The sequence below is a fragment of the Oryctolagus cuniculus genome, chromosome 12 (assembly GCF_964237555.1).
Source record: "Oryctolagus cuniculus chromosome 12, mOryCun1.1, whole genome shotgun sequence".
NCBI lineage: Eukaryota > Metazoa > Chordata > Mammalia > Lagomorpha > Leporidae > Oryctolagus > Oryctolagus cuniculus.
In genome coordinates, this window is record NC_091443.1 from 2,076,269 (window position 1) to 2,093,634 (window position 17,366).

The 17,366-nt window shown below is 50.5% G+C and overlaps 1 protein-coding gene across 18 annotated transcripts in view; it reads right to left on the reverse strand.

Moving 5' to 3' along the window:
• Positions 1-17,366, reverse strand: part of AKAP13 (A-kinase anchoring protein 13) — a 308,889-nt gene that overhangs the window by 172,174 nt on the left and 119,349 nt on the right. For 17 of the 18 annotated variants that reach the window (XR_007915293.2, XM_070053466.1, XM_051835156.2 and 14 more), the window contains one exon: positions 12,136-12,319. Coding sequence is in view for 17 of the 18 variants with exons in the window: in XM_070053466.1 (XP_069909567.1) it covers positions 12,136-12,319 (184 nt within the window). In the remaining variant the exon portion in view is untranslated. Of the gene's footprint in view, positions 1-2,581; positions 2,695-12,135; positions 12,320-17,366 lie in introns of those variants that run through there. The other variant, XM_070053467.1, reaches the window with a different exon arrangement.

Below are 17,366 nucleotides of genomic sequence, written 5' to 3' on the forward strand. Positions count from 1 at the left end.
AACGGAGCAATGGTATCTGGAAGCAGCTAGCAAAGTAAAGCAGGCCACAAAACAGAGAGAATATCATATTCAGGAACTAAATGTGACTCTTTCCAAGTCTCTCACCAACAACCTGCTGCTGTGACAAACCACCTCATGTCGATCTCTCCCTGAGAAAGCAAGACACACAGGCAGCACGCTGGGTCAGAGCAGAACTTCTCAAATGGCTTATCAGGACTAAGATGCTGCTTTTTGAACATTCCAGTACATCACAGAAGCAAAAACTCTAAAAACAACTTTCTAGAGGAATGAAATGTGGCCTCCATAGCCCCCGCAGACCACCAGCAGGCGAGAGAGAGCACAGCTCAGACTGGACGTGGTACGTGACGGACTCTGCACTCTACTGACTGAACAGTATTCCAGGTGCACCCCAAGTTCATTCCCAACTGGCCTTCATCGTGAAGTCAAATGCACCCAATACCCACCCCCACGGTGATGTCGAAGGAACCTGTGTCCAATGCGAAACACCAGGAGCAAGCCCAGGCCCTGAGGAAGACGACACGCTGCAAAGCAGCCCGTGTCCTTCGGAGCATGCTCACCAGAAACGCCCATTTCACCCTCCAGGAGAACAGACCGAAGTTCTCCAAGAGAACAACAGTTCAGGTAAAGCAATCATGGTTTCAGGGGCCAATGGCCGAATGAGGGGGAAATACCAAATATTTCTACTCATTCCAAGCCCTCCACTTCTTCCAAAGTGCCCCCACGTAGCAATTCATGGGGACTAACTGGACGGAAGACAAGACAAGACAAGTGCTTCCTCAGAGGCCATCTTTAAATGGCACTAAGGCATTCTACTGAACACTCCTTTCTTAGGCAACAAAAGTGCTCTCAAGAAGCATGTGACCTCTGTTCAGTGCTACACAGACTGCACAGGTGGACAGAGGATTCTGACTTACTCAGCATGAAGTCTGAAACACAGACACAGTCTTGTGAAACAGAAGCGAGTAGCCTGCACATGAAACAATTACAGAACACTGTTCCGCGGCCTCTGAAAGCACAGCAGGTTCTAGTGAACACTCGCTGTGAGCAGGCACACAGGCCTGCTGCTGCCCCTCACGGCCTGTGGGAAGATCAAGCCACAGACCGACTGCCCTGTGCTGAAAATGCCCGCCACTGGAAGCCAGCCTGCTCGCCATCGTTCTTAAGTTCGTATTTCAGGATGGCCCCAAAAACACGATTCCAGAAAATTCAACAAATGTTCATGCATTATCTGCTATGAGTCCAGATACCAGAATATATTCATGAAGAAATAAGACAGCCATGGTCCACGCTAAAATGGAACTTCTGTTTTAGAGGGGCTTCATCACTGATGGAGATGAGTGCTTGGACGACAACATGTGGCAGCACACATCCTGGGCTGGGACACTGGTTTCTTCAGTCAGACAGTGAGGAAGCAAACACTCCCCGAGGAGGCGACACGGCCGCTGGCCTCAACTACGTGTGGAGTGAGTGGGACAGAAACCATCGGGCAAAGGCGAAACTCCGAGGTGGCAGTGAGCAGGCAGTGTCACTGCACAGGGAAACCAAGGGGAATGAGTGGGATGTGCTGGTGTGAGGGGCCAAGGTTGCAAAGGGCTCAGGTCTCACAGAGTTTTGCAAGGCCTCGCAGGAGCTAGGATTTAACTCTTAGCAGGGTAAGAAAACATTAGAAGGAGGAAGGCGAAAAAGAACGGGAGAAGGAAGCTTGGGGTTGGGGTCACAGGGTAACGAGTAAAGCTGCCATGTGCAGTGCCAGCATCCCACATGGGTACCGTTCGTGTCCTGGCTGCTCCACTTCCAATCCTGCTGCCTGATAATGTGCCTGGGAAAGCAGCGGAGGATGGTCCAAGTAATGGATTCTCTGCACCAATGTGGGAGACCTGAAAGAAGCTCCTGGCTTCAGCTCAGCCCAACCCCTGCTGCTGCAGCCATTTGGGAATGGAAGATCTTTCTCTCTCTGTAACTATGCCTGTCAAATAAATAAATAAACCTTAAAAAAAGGAAGCCTACAAAAGTTAACTACTTAGCCTGCTATCAGACAAATGTAGTCGACCTGTAACCTCACAAACTACCTGGAGTAGCTGTGATATTTATGATGCTCATCTGGCAGACTGGGTTCTGCCATGAACTTTATAGGATCGCAGCAAGTTCTTCAACTGTAGTGTAACACAGATCAGAGGACATTCCTCTGAGACAGGGTTACAGCATCCAACCTGAGTCCCTGCGGCTGGCCCCAAACCCCAAAGTTTATGTAGGTGGTACAACAAAACTTAATTTCCCAGCATCCCACTTGATATTTCACCACTGAAAACCAATCTACCTCTGCCTTCCTGCCTAGCTTTGTATGGTGCAACTCATGACAAAATTCAGGCTTTGACACTAACACGCATTTGAAACCCAGTCAAATTAACTACAGAGAAAAACACTTTTCCGGTCCTAACACCACCAGTCATTCAGGGTAAGTCCACACGTGTTTCATGTTGACACAAAGAAAGAAAAAGCCAGAGACAAGCTCAAAGAATAAACAGTGATGATCAGTGTAGAAGCTGATACTCACACACACCTGTCCATGCACCAGGAATATCGCAGGCCCATCCTATTTCAATGCTCGCCTCAGACGAAAACTGAAGGACAGAGAAAGCAGTAAGTGGGCCCTCCTACGGCATGTTTGCTCTAAGTCTGCTCTGACGAGGAAGTGCGTGTGGCACCTGCTTCCTGCTTCAGGAAGCATTGCAACATTCCCATGAAACCGCATCACCAAAGCAGCACCAACTCCGAGCTCTGAGGCAGCCATGCAGCCAGCGACTATGACGCCGTGTGCCACGCTGAGAGCCCATGTTCAGCCTCAGCTCCCGCTCCTGACCTCAGTTTCCTGCCAACGTGCACCTGGGAGGCAGCAGTGACGGCTCAGGTCTCAGCTGCGCGAGGGGGAAAGTGTTCTTTCTCTTGTAAATAAAATTAATTAAATTGACAGAAATAAAAACCTCCCTGAGTCCTGTAAAACAGACCACAACCCCCCTGAAACGGAGCTGGAGAGGCTGAATGCCAGAGGGCGAGGGCAAAGGAACAGCGGACACCCAGCCCCAGCTCCTCGGGAGACTCACGCATCCATCCGTGCACAGACACGCCCTGGAGGCATCAGCACTAACGTGCCTCATTCTCTCCTCACTGGCTTCCTCGTTTGGGGTGGTGGTGCGGCACAGAAATGTCCCTCCGTCCTTAACAACGCATGTAAGGAGAGTGGAAAGGAAAGGGAAAAGGCACATGGGCCAAATGACTCCTATATATTGGGTATTTTGTTCTAAATTGTGCGCCTTAACATCATTAAAGACAGAAAGTTTGAGAAGGTAATGGTTAGAACATAAGCTGAAAGGCAAACAGATTTGGTTTACTCTGTGTCATCTTGGTTACCCAAGCTCCCCTGCACACCTGTTTCCTCATACGCACTGTGGGAATGCTACCCTTGTTGTGAGGAGCAGAGAACATGCATGTGTGGTGAACAGCTGACTATGTGGTACAGTGTGGGACCCTAGTAACCCTGAAGAACAGAAACGGAGGAGCCGGCAGGGGCTGGAAGGGAGGGGAGGGGAACACAAGCACTTGCTCGGGGTAACGGCAGGCAACAACCTCCACATCACCCATCACTACTTATTCCTCAAATTCCAAGAACAACATGGGGCTCAGTTTCCTGCTGTTTTAAAAGACAGTGTTGGGACCAGTGCTGTGGCATAGTGGGTAACGCCATAGCCTGCAGTGCCGGCATCCCACATGGGCGCTGCTTCAAGTCCTGGCTGCTCCATTTCCTACCCAGCTCCCTGCTACTGTTCCTGGGAAAGCAGTGGAAGATGGCCCAAGGCCTTGGGGCCCTGCACCCACGTGGGAGACCCAGAAGAAGCTCCAGGCTCCTGGCTTCGGATTGCTCTGGCCACTGAGGCCATTTGGGGAATGAACCGCGGATGGAAGACCTCTCTCTCCTTCTGCCTCCTCTGCCTCTCTGTTAACTCTGCCTTTCAAATAAGTAAATCAATCTAAAAAAAACAAAAAAAAAAAAAACAAAAAAAAACAAAAAAAAAAAAAACAGTAGTACTGTTCTAGGTAAGGCTGTCCAGGTTACAGTGAGTGAGAAACCATGTGGCAATGGACGTCAGATCACACACAGATCAAATCATTCCCAAGGAATTTCCCAGTTCTCCAAACAAAGGGACACGAAACGTTTTGAAGATTATTATAAACATGCTCTCGTTTAATCCTAAGTGGTCCACGAGGTACATATTATTTCTTGCCATTTTATTCTTGAGGGAGCTGAGGCCCTCAGACGTGGGACAATGACATGCACCCAAGCCCAGCTTTGCCAGGCACCAATGTCATCAGCCGACCAAGTGACTGCTCGGGTTGTCACAGCATCAATGAAGCTACACCACCACAAGACTATCACTGGTCACTGGAAAGCGTTTGTGGAGAAATGCAATCAAAAGGCAAGTTTATTTGGGAGTCATGTATAGTTTTTCCATAATACATATATTCCAGCAACTTTCTGAAGACCCTTGTATTAAACTAGTGAGTATGTTTTAACTATTTTTTAAAGATTTATTTATTTATTTGAAAGGCAGGGTTGCAGAGAGGCAGAGGCAGACAGAGAGAGGTCTTCCAACCACTGGTCCACTCCCTAGATGGCCGCCAATGACCAGGAGCTGCGCTGATCCAAAGCCAAGAGCCTGGAGCTTCTTACAGGTCTCTCACATGGGTGCAGAGGCCCAAGCACTTAGGCCATCTTCGACTGTTTTCCCAGGTCATCAGAAGATGACTGGATCAGAAGTAGAGTAGCCGGGTCTCAAACCGGTGCCCACATGGGATGCCAGCTCTGCAGGCAGAGGCTTCACTCACTACACCACAGTGCTGGCTCCTGTTTTAACTTTAACCTACAAAATTTAAAGTACAAACTTCATGTGCTCTGTATGCAAAAATTCTATCACTAGTTAAGGCATAAAGTACATATTTACTTTAAGAGTAAAATGATGCAAAGTTAGTGACTGAAAACTCTTAATGTTTTATGAAATGTTTTAAGCAAAAACAAGAGTTTTCAAATGGTCACACAGAGCTCAACGCTTGACTATTAAGTCAACAGCTTGAAATACGAATATTAAGAGAGCACACAGGCCAGGTAACTTCTGTAAGCCAACATGTGCCTATAAAATTCTAAATGGAATGACACAGAACTATAGCTTCTTGATTACATTAAAACCCTAGTTTTGATCAACTTTGTTAACTAGCATTCAGAACCTAAAATACACACTGAGTAGAAAACTTTTTAAGAACTGCAGATACCTCATTCCATGTAAGCCATATCTCTCAAGGCAAAGTACTAGCTGTAAACTATCCACACCTTAGAAAAACATTAAAGCAGAATGTCAACAATGCTATTTCCTAAGTGTTTATAAGGAGAAAAAAACGCCCAAAACCACTACAACTATAATGTAAATATATGTGGAAAATGTGCAAGAAAAACATTAGGGATCTCCAATACATTTTGTTTTCATTAATCAAAATTCAAAACTATAAGATCACTTCAAGAACACAAAGCCTTCTAATTCTAAGTGTCTCTGGTCACTGCACGTTTAAACCACACCTGTCAAATGACTGTTATGCAACACTAACCAATTTCAGCAGCTAAAGGACTTCTGTGATTCACTAAGCCAAGAATCCTAATATAAAATTTCTCCTAGAAAACATGTTACTGAAAAGCTTTCCTGAATTCTAATTTTCTACAGTCCAATTAGGATTCCTGACGTTCAGCACAAAGTATGCATGTATGCAAACTGCTCAGTAACCCAGCGATGCACACCTTGTCCTGAAGCTGGCAAAGCTGAGAAATTACAGACTTCCAGGAGAGGGTCAGAGTTTGGAAACGAGCTATCACATCCCAGTAAATGTATAAAATTAGTTATGCTTTACATTATCTCACATTTATTATACCACACAACTGCATTCTATCATGGTGATACTCAGTTTTGGCCAACTATTGATTTTAGCCAAAATATTTATTTAACACGCCTACTTTTCTGCCCTTGCGTAAGGATCACTTCTATTTTGGCTACTAAAAAACAGACAAAATTTTCAAGTCATTATTTCTATTCACACATTTTTAAGGAAAACTCCAACACTGGCCAAATAAAAATATTGTGCAATGGTCTCTACGGAGTCGGATTTTTTTTTTTTTAAGAAATGGAAGGTGCCAACCAACCAACCCACCCTTACTTTTCTCCTACCTGCATATTAAGCCCCATATGCATTGGGTCAATGTTGTCTCTCACTTAAGGCTACAGTGAAGTCAGCAACAAGTTGTTTCAAAAGCACATGCTGTTGCCATAGAGATCACATTACCACAGACCAGGCTGTGTCACTTTGTAACTATGGAGAAAAACTGCAGAAAAACTCTGCAGCATAAACATTACCTGGCCACCTCCACAGGTGCTGCAGAAAGGGACACAGGACACTGGGAATAGTTCTGTGACTGCAACACAGACATTTCCCAACACCTCCTGCCCTCCCAGGAAGAATACAGCCTGTAGCAGCCTGGCTCAGTCTCCTGTTCCAATCCTCCCTAGCTGTGGCCTTCCCTCCACATCGGGGGGGACATGCCCATCCATGAGGGTCAGAGGACACTATATGAGAATCTTTGCAAAACGCTAGTACAACACATACGACGAATGGAGACTAGTGCCCCTGTTTCCCACATAGAGCGATTAGCCTTAGGAAGTTTACTATACAATATCCAGCAAGGCACCAGGTTACAATCTTGAAATTACTAGTTGAAGGGCTTAAAAAGTTACAAAACAGGGGCCAGCACTGTGGCACAGCGGGTTAATGCCCTGGCCTGAAGTGTCGGCATCCCAGTATGGGCGCCAGTTCGAGATCCAGCTGTTCTACTTCCCATCCAGCTCTCTGCTGTGGCCTGGGAAAGCGGCAGAAGATGGCCCAAGTCCTTAGGCCCCTGCACCCACATGGGAGACCCGAAAGAAGTTCCTAGCTCCTGGCTTCAGATCGGCATAGCTCCGGCCATTGCGGCCAATTGGGGAGTGAACCATCGGATAGAAGACCTCTCTCTCTCTCTCTCTCTCTCTCTCTCTCTCTCTGTCTCTCCTCTCTTTGTGTAACTCTTTCAAATAAATAAATAAATCTTTAAAAAAAAAAAGTTACAAAACATCAAAATCCTTAAAGTCATTCAACCAAAAATTTGCACAAAGAGGGGGGGAAAGATACCTAAAATCAAATCTTTGTATCACATAATCAAATTAATTTGGTTTTAAGACAACAAATGCTATCATGGCTCCTCACACAATTCTATTGATAAAGCTGAAAATCACCTGAAGACAGGCTGTGATGATGGCAACTCACTAATGTCATGGCCCTGGGTGAGCTGCTAAGCCTCTCTGGGTGTCTCCTCCTGTGCAGAAGAGGGGTGCTACTGACTGGCCTGAGAGGCCAGCCGAGAGCTTGCACACAGAACAAACGGAAAACAGAGTAGTGCCGCGTGTAACAAAAGCAGGTATTCATACTCAGTAAATGTGGGCACCCTCCCACCACCTCTAGCCCTACCCATCTCCACCGTCTCACCTTTTCCAAAACACACAGACCCATACATCAAAGTGGCAGGCCAGGTAGATGGACAGATGCACAGAGAGCCAGATGGCTGCTATTACTTGGAAGAAGTTATGTCTGCCCCATCCTTTCCCCGATAAGCAAAAGAAAGGCTCCAAAAACTTACTTTGCACCGCATGTGCTATGGAGGACCATTTAAAAGGCCCCTAAAGTGCACCTGCTGTGTTTATAGGACGTCTTGCTCCAGAGCACTCGGTTCAGCCGTGAAACAGGTGCACTGGAGGCGCTGCCCGAGAGTGCGACTTTGAACCTAGCTTTAAGGGCAAGTGTCTCAAGGAAGGGACAGAGAACTTAACAGGCAGGCACATGTGCCACAGCAGCTCCGCCGCTTTCCACACTGCCTCCCCCACAAACCCAGAAAATGCTCATTTCAGAAAGGCTGTCCGAGGCTGGGATAAAACGACTTCTGCAACACAGCAACCATGTAGAAACCAGTAGTGCAGTGAGGTCATTCGACAAACAAAGATTTGTTGAACAGACACTGAAAATGAGATAAAGTTTATGAGGGCAGATTCTTTAACACCAGCTCCTAGGGCGACTGAAGCGTTTCCGCACTGCCCTGCGGAGGCCGGTTCTGCGGAGCACGGCACCTGGCGACGAGTCTGCGCAGCCTGCAGCCCCTGGCTCCACCGGGTGCCAGCATCAGCCTTGCAGCGCGGCCAGATGCCCACCGACTACACTGGGAAACTTCAAACCCTTAACAAGTGGGGACATCCAAGTACTGCCTACAACACTTAGGACCTTGGCAACGTTCCTTTACTGCATCAAAGACTGGTCCAGGCATGAAAGGCAAACAGAGGAAAGGGTAGCAACAGACAACACTGACGTCAGTCCCCGAGTCTCGCCCTCACCACAGGCTCTTCCATCTGTGTCTCAGAGCATCGCTGACTCTTGCCAGGCAACACACAAGGCTCCGAGGTCGGAGAAACCCACGGAGGCAGCACACTGCAGCTCCCCGGTGGCCCTGGACTCCAAACCACCAACCCAGCTGGCCTCCCTGACAGTCACTTCGGCAGTCAGCTGAGCTGAGTTCCACTCCGGTGAACTCTGTCTCCTAATGGCATCACCGTGCAAGGAAACTTACCAGCCAGGGAGCGCTGAGATGGAGGCATGACAGGCACCATCTAGCACAGGGGACACGTGTGGGACTCAGGCTGGACGGGTAACTTTCTCCCAGTTACCCGGGCCACAAGCGAAGAGACAGCTCTCGGGCCCTCAGTCTCTCTTCAGACTGAAGTACTGACAGCTTCTCTACCTCGCCACGGAATCTGAAGGACACACAGGCCCCAGTTTTTCACATTTTGACATGGCAGGAAGTTGCTGTCCTTCCAGGGGCAGTTAACATTACCCTAACTTTGTGTGCGCAGGCCTGACTTGCAATGCGCACGTGAGCTGCTCCCCGCCCCACCCCTCAAGGAACCCAACCCCACGCCTCCTGTGTGCCAGGAGGCGAGTGCTCGGCAGAACGGACAGCACCACTCACCTACAGTCATCACTTCACAGAAGGCACACGGAGCGGGGCTCTGTCCCCATTCTACCACCAGTCAGGCCACGGTCGGGCCTAGCTGTCACTACAGCAAACCTGGTGGGCCTGGTGTCCTGGGGCTGGGATGTCTCAGGCGAGACTGGTAACATCTCATCCAAAGTCAAATTCAGTTACCATATACTTCCATACACACAACTTAAGATCAAAAGAGAAACTACAGCAAGTGGGCATTAAGTCAACACAATCTCCCCCTCCCTGTCACTGAACTAGTCAGTGAAGGGCAACAGCCGGGAGCAGAACAAAGAAACCCTCAAAAGCATCCCAAACGGCTGTCATGACCGGCTGGGCTGAGCATCAGCTTCAAGTCTCTAAAGACCAGGTGTTAGAGACCCCATCTGCAGTCGAGAACAGCAACTCAGTTTTCACACAGAATGAGACTCAGTTTATCAAAATGGACTGCCAATCAAAATAAGCCTGGCCACAGACAGCACCTGGGCCCAAACCAGCACCATCTCCCACCCTACCCCCACCCCTAATTTTGAAAGTAAGCAAAAACAAGGCAAAGCAGCTAGGAATTAAAACAGCAAATGTATTTTAGAATACATTTGTATTTAGAATGTATTTAGAATACAAAAGGGTTAAATGAAGTTGACTTTTCAGAAGATCAGAACACAAGTAATTTCTCAATAAAAATATACATGGGCACACTACAATTTCATATCTGTTGAACAGCAGTGATAAAAGGAACAGGCCTTACTCAGAAAAACATGCGTGTACGACTTCTGCCTACAGGCTCGAGGCAGAACCTTGTTAAGATCCAGGCGTGGGCTAGCCCTGGCCAGCCTCTCGGCAGACGGAGCCTCTGCTTCCGGCCCTGCACTTCCTACCCAGTCCAGTCACTTCATCAGTGCAGCGCCTCTTACAGATGCTCCTCCCCTTTAAGGCCGGATTGGTCCACTGCATGGACACTGTACGCCCACTCATCTGCTAAGATATTTAGCCTGTTTCTACCTTTTGCCTATGTGTAGGTTTGTTTTAAAAAAATGACAAATGATCATTATAAACAGTTACATAGTAAAATCTGATTTTGATACATTTATTGTAGAAAGATTAACAAATATATCACCTCATCTACTAATTTTTTTCTGTAGCATGAACATTTAAAATCTTCCTCTAGCAGTTTCCAAGTATAAAATACTTCATTATTCTGACCACGCGACAACGTGGATGCAGCTAACAACACTGTGCCACGGGAACCAGCCAAGGACAGAGCAAACGCTGCACAACCCCCCACGGAGGAGGAACCCTGAACAGAGCTGACTGGGGCCGGCATGAAGAGGCTGCGCTGGGAGATGGTCCTTCACGGGGTCCCGTTTCTAGACAGGGCCATGAGATGGGCACTAAAAGAGGTCAGACCAGTCAGTCTTAGGCATATTTTACCACAATAAACCCTTTATGGCTGAAATTCTAGCCCAGCCTACAGGTATCACAGTAAGACAAGGGATTTAGTGGAGTCACCTCCCTCCCATGGTGTGCGTGCTGGCTGTGCCTCGGCACTTGCTCACAGCTTCAGACCAGGACAGTACAGGAGAGCCCGCAGGGGCCAGCTCTGCAGTTTGTGGGATCCTCAGGTTCTCCCTGACCCGCCTCTCTTCACAAGGAGCCGGTGGCCTGCCCACACGTGGCAGGGCAGCACTCAAGCACACAAAGATCCCCAAGAACAAAGGCCCCCCAGTCTCCTTAGAGCTGTGCTGCCGTCAGCGCCGTGTGCCTACGGCGGTCCTGCATCGACTATGCTTCCAAACTCAGGCCAGAAAGAAAGTCCAGAGAAGTGCATCTGAGCTCCCAGCAGCTGGGCCACAGTTAGCTGCCTCACATGCTGAAACGAGGCCACGCAAGCACCAGCCAGAGGGGCTGCGGGAAGGAGTGGCACGCATGGGTCCCGGGGCAGCGTCGGCACAGGAATCTGGTGTCCGCAGAGCATTCTCTGCCAGGAGCCTCTGTCTGTCCTGACTGGAGAAGTCGCACACAGGGCAGTGATGTGAAGAAACAGTCTCCTGGCGGCACTGCGTGCTGCGCTCCCTCCTTGGTCCTTCTAGACCACCTTACATAGAGCAGCTCAACTCAACTCAACTCACGGACTTGGGAATAAACTCCGCTCACTACGGCAGAGCACACATCAGCGGGGTTTGTTCTTGCTCAGGTCATCTGGTGGAGCAGATGACAACGACCATAAAACTAACAGAAATGCACCCAACGACAGAAACTTCCGAAACTTCTGCCTTTTGTAAATTTTCCAGTGAGAAATGTTGGCTGTTTTAATGCACTTACTTTTCTATTTATAAAAGAAAAACTCTTTCAACGTCCTAAAAGTCTTCCACCAAATTTTTACTCAAGGAGTCAGAACGTGAACTACTGAACCCGCAGACAGGACACCTCCAGGACAACTCCTGTGCCATGTACTGCGCTCATGCCAAGAGAACCCCACTCTCGATTCCATTCCCAGAAACACACGCAACTGAAACCAAGCCAAAACTTAACGGCATGGCACACTTTCTACATGCAATTAAAATAGGAACGTACTGGTTCCTGATTCACTCTTTCACATCAAGGAGACATAGCGAAGAAAATGCAGGGCACAAGACGGCTTTCCTGTTGTATTCAACCATGATAAACTACACACACAGGTAATGTTACAGACAAGACTCATATTTGAGTTTTCAGAACACTGTGAGAGGTAAGAAGCAGCAAAAGCAAGGAGGCAGAGGAGGGAGCAAGTGGCAGGAGGATGACGCACGGCTGTCTCTCGGCGATGACCTGGACGGCAGGAGCAGGTTCACGCACCTGCAGCAGGGCGGGCACAGGGCGACGGTTTTGACTGGCGGCAGCGCACACGGAGCTGCCGGGCCGGCACCACTCTGATCAGGGGTGGGGCTGGCAAGGAGAGGAGGGAAGCAGAAAAGAGCACTCACTGGGTGAGAAGCTGGTGCAGCTGGTGATACCCTCGCTCCAAGGCCAAGCTCACAGGCGTCGCCCCTTCCTGGTTGTGGATACTGAGAGCTCCGCGGCCACCTGGCTTCTGCAGCAGGAACCATGTCAGCCTCAGCAGTCCCAGGCGCACAGCGAAATGCATCAACGTCTCACGGGGGCCAGCATCTGTAAGCAGGAAGGATGTGAAAATCAGAAGGGCAGTCAGCCACACCCACCACACCTGCACACCAACAGAGGCGCAGTCAGCCACACTCACCACACCTGCACACCAACAGAGGAGCCGTCAGCCACACCCACCACACCTGCACGCCAACAGAGGAGCAGTCAAACACACCACCACACCTGCACACCAACAGAGGAGCAGACACACCCACCACACCTGCACACCAACAGAGGAACAGTCGGACACACCCACCACACCTGCACACCAACAGAGGAGCCGTCAGCCACACCCACCACACCTGCACACCAACAGAGGAGCGGTCGGACACACCCACCACACCTGCACACCAACAGAGGAGCAGTCGGACACACCCACCACACCTGCACACCAACAGAGGAGCAGCCAGCCACACGCACCACACCTGCACACCAACAGAGGAGCGGTCGGACACACCCACCACACCTGCACACCAACAGAGGAGCCGTCAGCCACACGCACCACACCTGCACACCAACAGAGGAGCCGTCAGCCACACCCACCACACCTGCACACCAACAGAGGAGCAGTCAGTCACACCCACCACACCTGCACACCAACAGAGGAGCAGCCAGCCACACCCACCACACCTGCACACCAACAGAGGAACAGTCGGACACACCCACCACACCTGCACACCAACAGAGGAGCAGTCAGACACACCCACCACACCTGCACACCAACAGAGGAGTGGTCGGACACACCCACCACACCTGCACGCCAACAGAGGAGCAGTCAGACACACCCACCACACCTGCACACCAACAGAGGAGCAGTCAGACACACCCACCACACCTGCACGCCAACAGAGGAGCGGTCGGACACACCCACCACACCTGCACACCAACAGAGGAGCAGTCGGCCACACCCATCTCCACCTGCCCAAGGCCCCGCAGTGCGGCTCCACACCGCAGGAACCTCTTCATCATGCTGGCAAGGGTCACCTCGACAGGAGAGCAAAATGAAGCCAGGAAACAGCATGGGAAGCAAGACCTCCCACAGGAAAGCACGCCACTTCTGCATTCTGACGTCACACACCCATCAGCCAAGCTCACCAGTAAGTCTCTAAGAGTGACCCTCTCACACACTTCTCCTGAAAGAGGAAGAAACAGAAGTAATTCTGGAAGTGTACCCAGCCCCACAGCAGGGGAATGCAGGAGGAAGAGTTGTCACACCCAGACGGGTGTGTGCTGAGGGGTTTAATTACTGTCAACCAGAACACACAAACAGGAGCTGGCCAGTTACACACTAAGAACAGGTTCTGCCTGTTAGGTACCCACAGCTCTTTTCAACTCCTTCACATTAAGGCAATCAAATAGCTGGCACTGTCAGCTTTTTTGTTTGTTTAAAGAGACAAGGAAAGGTATCTCTGAGCATAAGGAAAACTAAGACGATACACTGATCCTTTCAGAAAGGGAAACCAGGCCTGAGTGTAATTCACTTGGAACGAAGGCTCCTTCATGGTGTTAAGTGAGTCCAAGCAGGGAGAAGAGAAGTGCTGTGGAGCCAGACAAATCTGCTCTCCAGTGGCACTGACCAGCTGGTGACCTGGACAGCTCTGCTGACCTCCCTCCCTCCCTCCCTCGCAGCGTCCCCACGGCCAACGTGAGGAAGCAGGTGAAATGCTAGCGCAGTGCCTGGCGGGAATGGGTACTCACTAAATGCTGGGTTCCCCTCCCTGCTCTCTACCCTGTCCTCCCGTCTTCAAAATTACTTTCTAGGTTGACTAGCAACAATCTCTGTCAACCATCCGCTTGTGCCCAATCTGTGACAACAGGAGCTAATGCCAGTGTAGACAACCACTGACACCCAGCTAGCCCCAAGGCTGTGCCTGCATCATCCTGGGACTTGTGACTGCCCTGGAGTCTTGCCTGCCTCTCCTCTCACGTTCAGGCCTTGATGCCTCCACTGAGCACGTGAAGTTTCTCAGGCTGCAGTTTTTCCTCACTCGGCAACCCTCAGGTGCCCCTAAGTGTGACTACCACAACGGGACTGAAAGCATTCTTGAAGCTGGGATTTTACACGGATCTGCACTGTCCAATGTCACTTGTATATTAATCCATTCTCCCCATTTCCAAAGTAAATTTTCTTCGTAGAAAAATCTGTTTCTTATTTATATTTTCCCTATAGAATCAATCAATCAATCTCTCTCTCTCTCTCTCTCTCTCTCACACACACACACACACACACACACACACCCCAATGTTCAGGATGTTCAAATAGAGGCACACGGCTGGAAAAAAACAGAATGCCCCAGAAGACACAATTACATATACTGGTACAAACTTTGATGGTCACCACCTCTGAGAAGGTGGGCAAGGACAGAAGCCCCACAGAGATCCGATATCACCATCTACTGCTGCCTGCATCACTCACAAGCATTAGCACAGCCTTACCAAAACCAAAAGCGCTAGTGCTGCACTGGCTGACCCAGAAGTGGGGCTCTTCGGGGGCTGGCTGATCCCGGCTGATCCCAGACTCGCTGGCACGCCTCTGTAGGCACTTTCTCGGCAGTCCCCTGCCCTTTCGTCTCGTACTTGCTGAGTCAGCTCGGCAGCAGGAGCTCAAGAGGGGCGGAGCCCAACAAGAAGGCCAGGCACCTGCTCCGAAGCCAGCAGGTGAGGCTCCTCCGGACGGACAACCCCTCTCCTGCCACGATGTGCCCGCACCGTGACAGCTGTTTTGCAGCTGTAAGTGGAGTCCCTGAGCAGCTCATGAAGAAGGGCGGCTATCCTGGGCGGACTGAAGTCTGGAAGCAAGGAGTCCGCCATGGACAGCCTGCCTCTGCCAGAGGGCCTCCTCCCAACTGTGTGCAGACAACAGCGCTGCCCGAGACCTTCCCTCCTGCACTGTGGACCTGGCGCTTGCTCAGCCCAGCCCCACAATCCACGCAGTCAGTCTGACAGTTTCCTACTGCCCTGTTCCTCTAGCTGCTCCCTGACGGACGCACCCATTAAACCCATCTTCTCCTTGCTGCTTCCTCGCTACTTTCATAACAGATCTGATTTCTTCAATCATTTAAAAGACAAATGGAAAATCTCATCTCAGTTTCTCTTTGGTTTCTTAAGGAAAATCACGAGCAGAGAGTGGTCCATCTGAATGCCCATGATGCTCTCCCTCTCCTTCAGGCTGTGATGCTACACCACAGGACCCCACCACGCTGCTGCCCCGTAACCACCCTGGGGAAGACCTCCACATAGGCTCACTTCACCCGCACACACTCTCAGAGATGGGCAGAAAGATCAGCAGGCAGGCAGCGTTGTGCGCCTCCCACAAGGCTCTGCCTTCCAAACCGTCAGCCGCCTCAGACAACAAACCACTCGAATTCTGGGAGCCACACAACCGCAAAGGATGGCCTGGACTTTCCTACCTGTCAATCCACACACGCCCCGCACACCACAACCCCCAAAACTCTGTGTGAGTCCTAGTGGGACTCATCTCCCGACACGACCCTGCACAGGGAAGGAAGACACTCAGCAGGCCCCTGGAAAAGTGAGACTTCTCCTCACAACAGGGCCAAGTTTTGAGAAACAATGGAGCCTCCAGGAACCAATACCCTGCCACTAATGTCCCTGCCCGTCCTGCACAAGATGGATATTAATCCACGGCCCAGAAAAAAAAAACACTAGCAGTCTTTTTTTTTTTTTTTTTTTTTTTTGACAGGCAGAGTGGACAGTGAGAGAGAGAGAGACAGAGAGAAAGGTCTTCCTTTTGCCGTTGGTTCACCCTCCAATGGCCGCTGCGGCCGGCGCACCGCACTGATCCGATGGCAGGAGCCAAGTACTTCTCCTGGTCTCCCATGGGGTGCAGGACCCAAGCACTTGGGCCATCCTCCACTGCACTCCCTGGCCACAGCAGAGAGCTGGCCTGGAAGAGGGGCAACCGGGACAGAATCCGACGCCCCGACCGGGACTAGAACCCAGTATGCCGGCGCTGCAAGGCGGAGGATTAGCCTAGTGAGCCGCGGCGCCGGCCACTAGCAGTCTTCTTATAGTCTATTCTTTTATTTTTGGTAGTGATGACAGCTGAAAGCAGTACATAATGGTAGCTAAGGAACCCTTCCCCGAGCACTCTACGAGGGAGGTGGGCACTGCTCTCCAGACAGCCGCGGCCACACAGCAGCGTCAGATGTGTGGACAAGAGACCGGCTGGCGGGGCTCTCCAACCTGCGGCCCTCTCTCCACCACTTTCCCCCAAGAAGCTCCTCCTTGTTTTCTGTGGAGCAAGTCGCCTGCGAGTTACGCTAACCACTACTGCACCAGGGTCTTCTGGGGAAAGAGTCTGCTTCAGCATTTCCCACCCTTGGCAGCCAGGGTGAAACTTGGGGAGCCCAGAGCAGGAGGCCGTGCCCGTCCACCTCTCCCTCCACCCACAGGAGGACACTTCCTCGGCTACGCTGAAGACACGATGCGGCGACAGGCCCAGAACGGAAGCTTTCCTATCCAGGGTTAGAGCACACCAGGAAGGACAAGCACAGACAACGCTCTCACTCTGCCCTGAGCTGCCACGCCTTCCCTGGCTTTGCACCCGAGAGGCTACTGGACACTGGTCATAGGTATGTTCAGAACCAGAGCGTGCAAACCAGCCACACTATCACAAGACGATGATGTCATTTCACAAGGAAGAGGCTGAGTGACAGGGAGGCGTTCCGCTCACGCCTTCCCCATTTTACGGCATCAGATCTGAACCAAGGGCACAACTGCAGGTCCAAGTCTGAGGTAGGGCTGACCAAGAACATGCTTGCGGACGGTCACCTGTATGCATTTTTCTCCTGAGAAGGTAGAGCAATTTTCAAAGGAGTCACTGACCTGAAACAGTGTTTAAAAGCACCTAATGTAAACAAAGAGCAGGAGCATTGTCCATAAATCTTACCAGACCCCTCTGTGCAAGCATCAGGCTGGGCACCTGTGAACACCCCAGTTCTTGAGAGCAGGTGCCCTACTTAGCTGTCGTTGCTGCAAGCACCACGCTCACTTCCTGTGGGGAGCAACTGGGAGCAACTCGGACTAGACT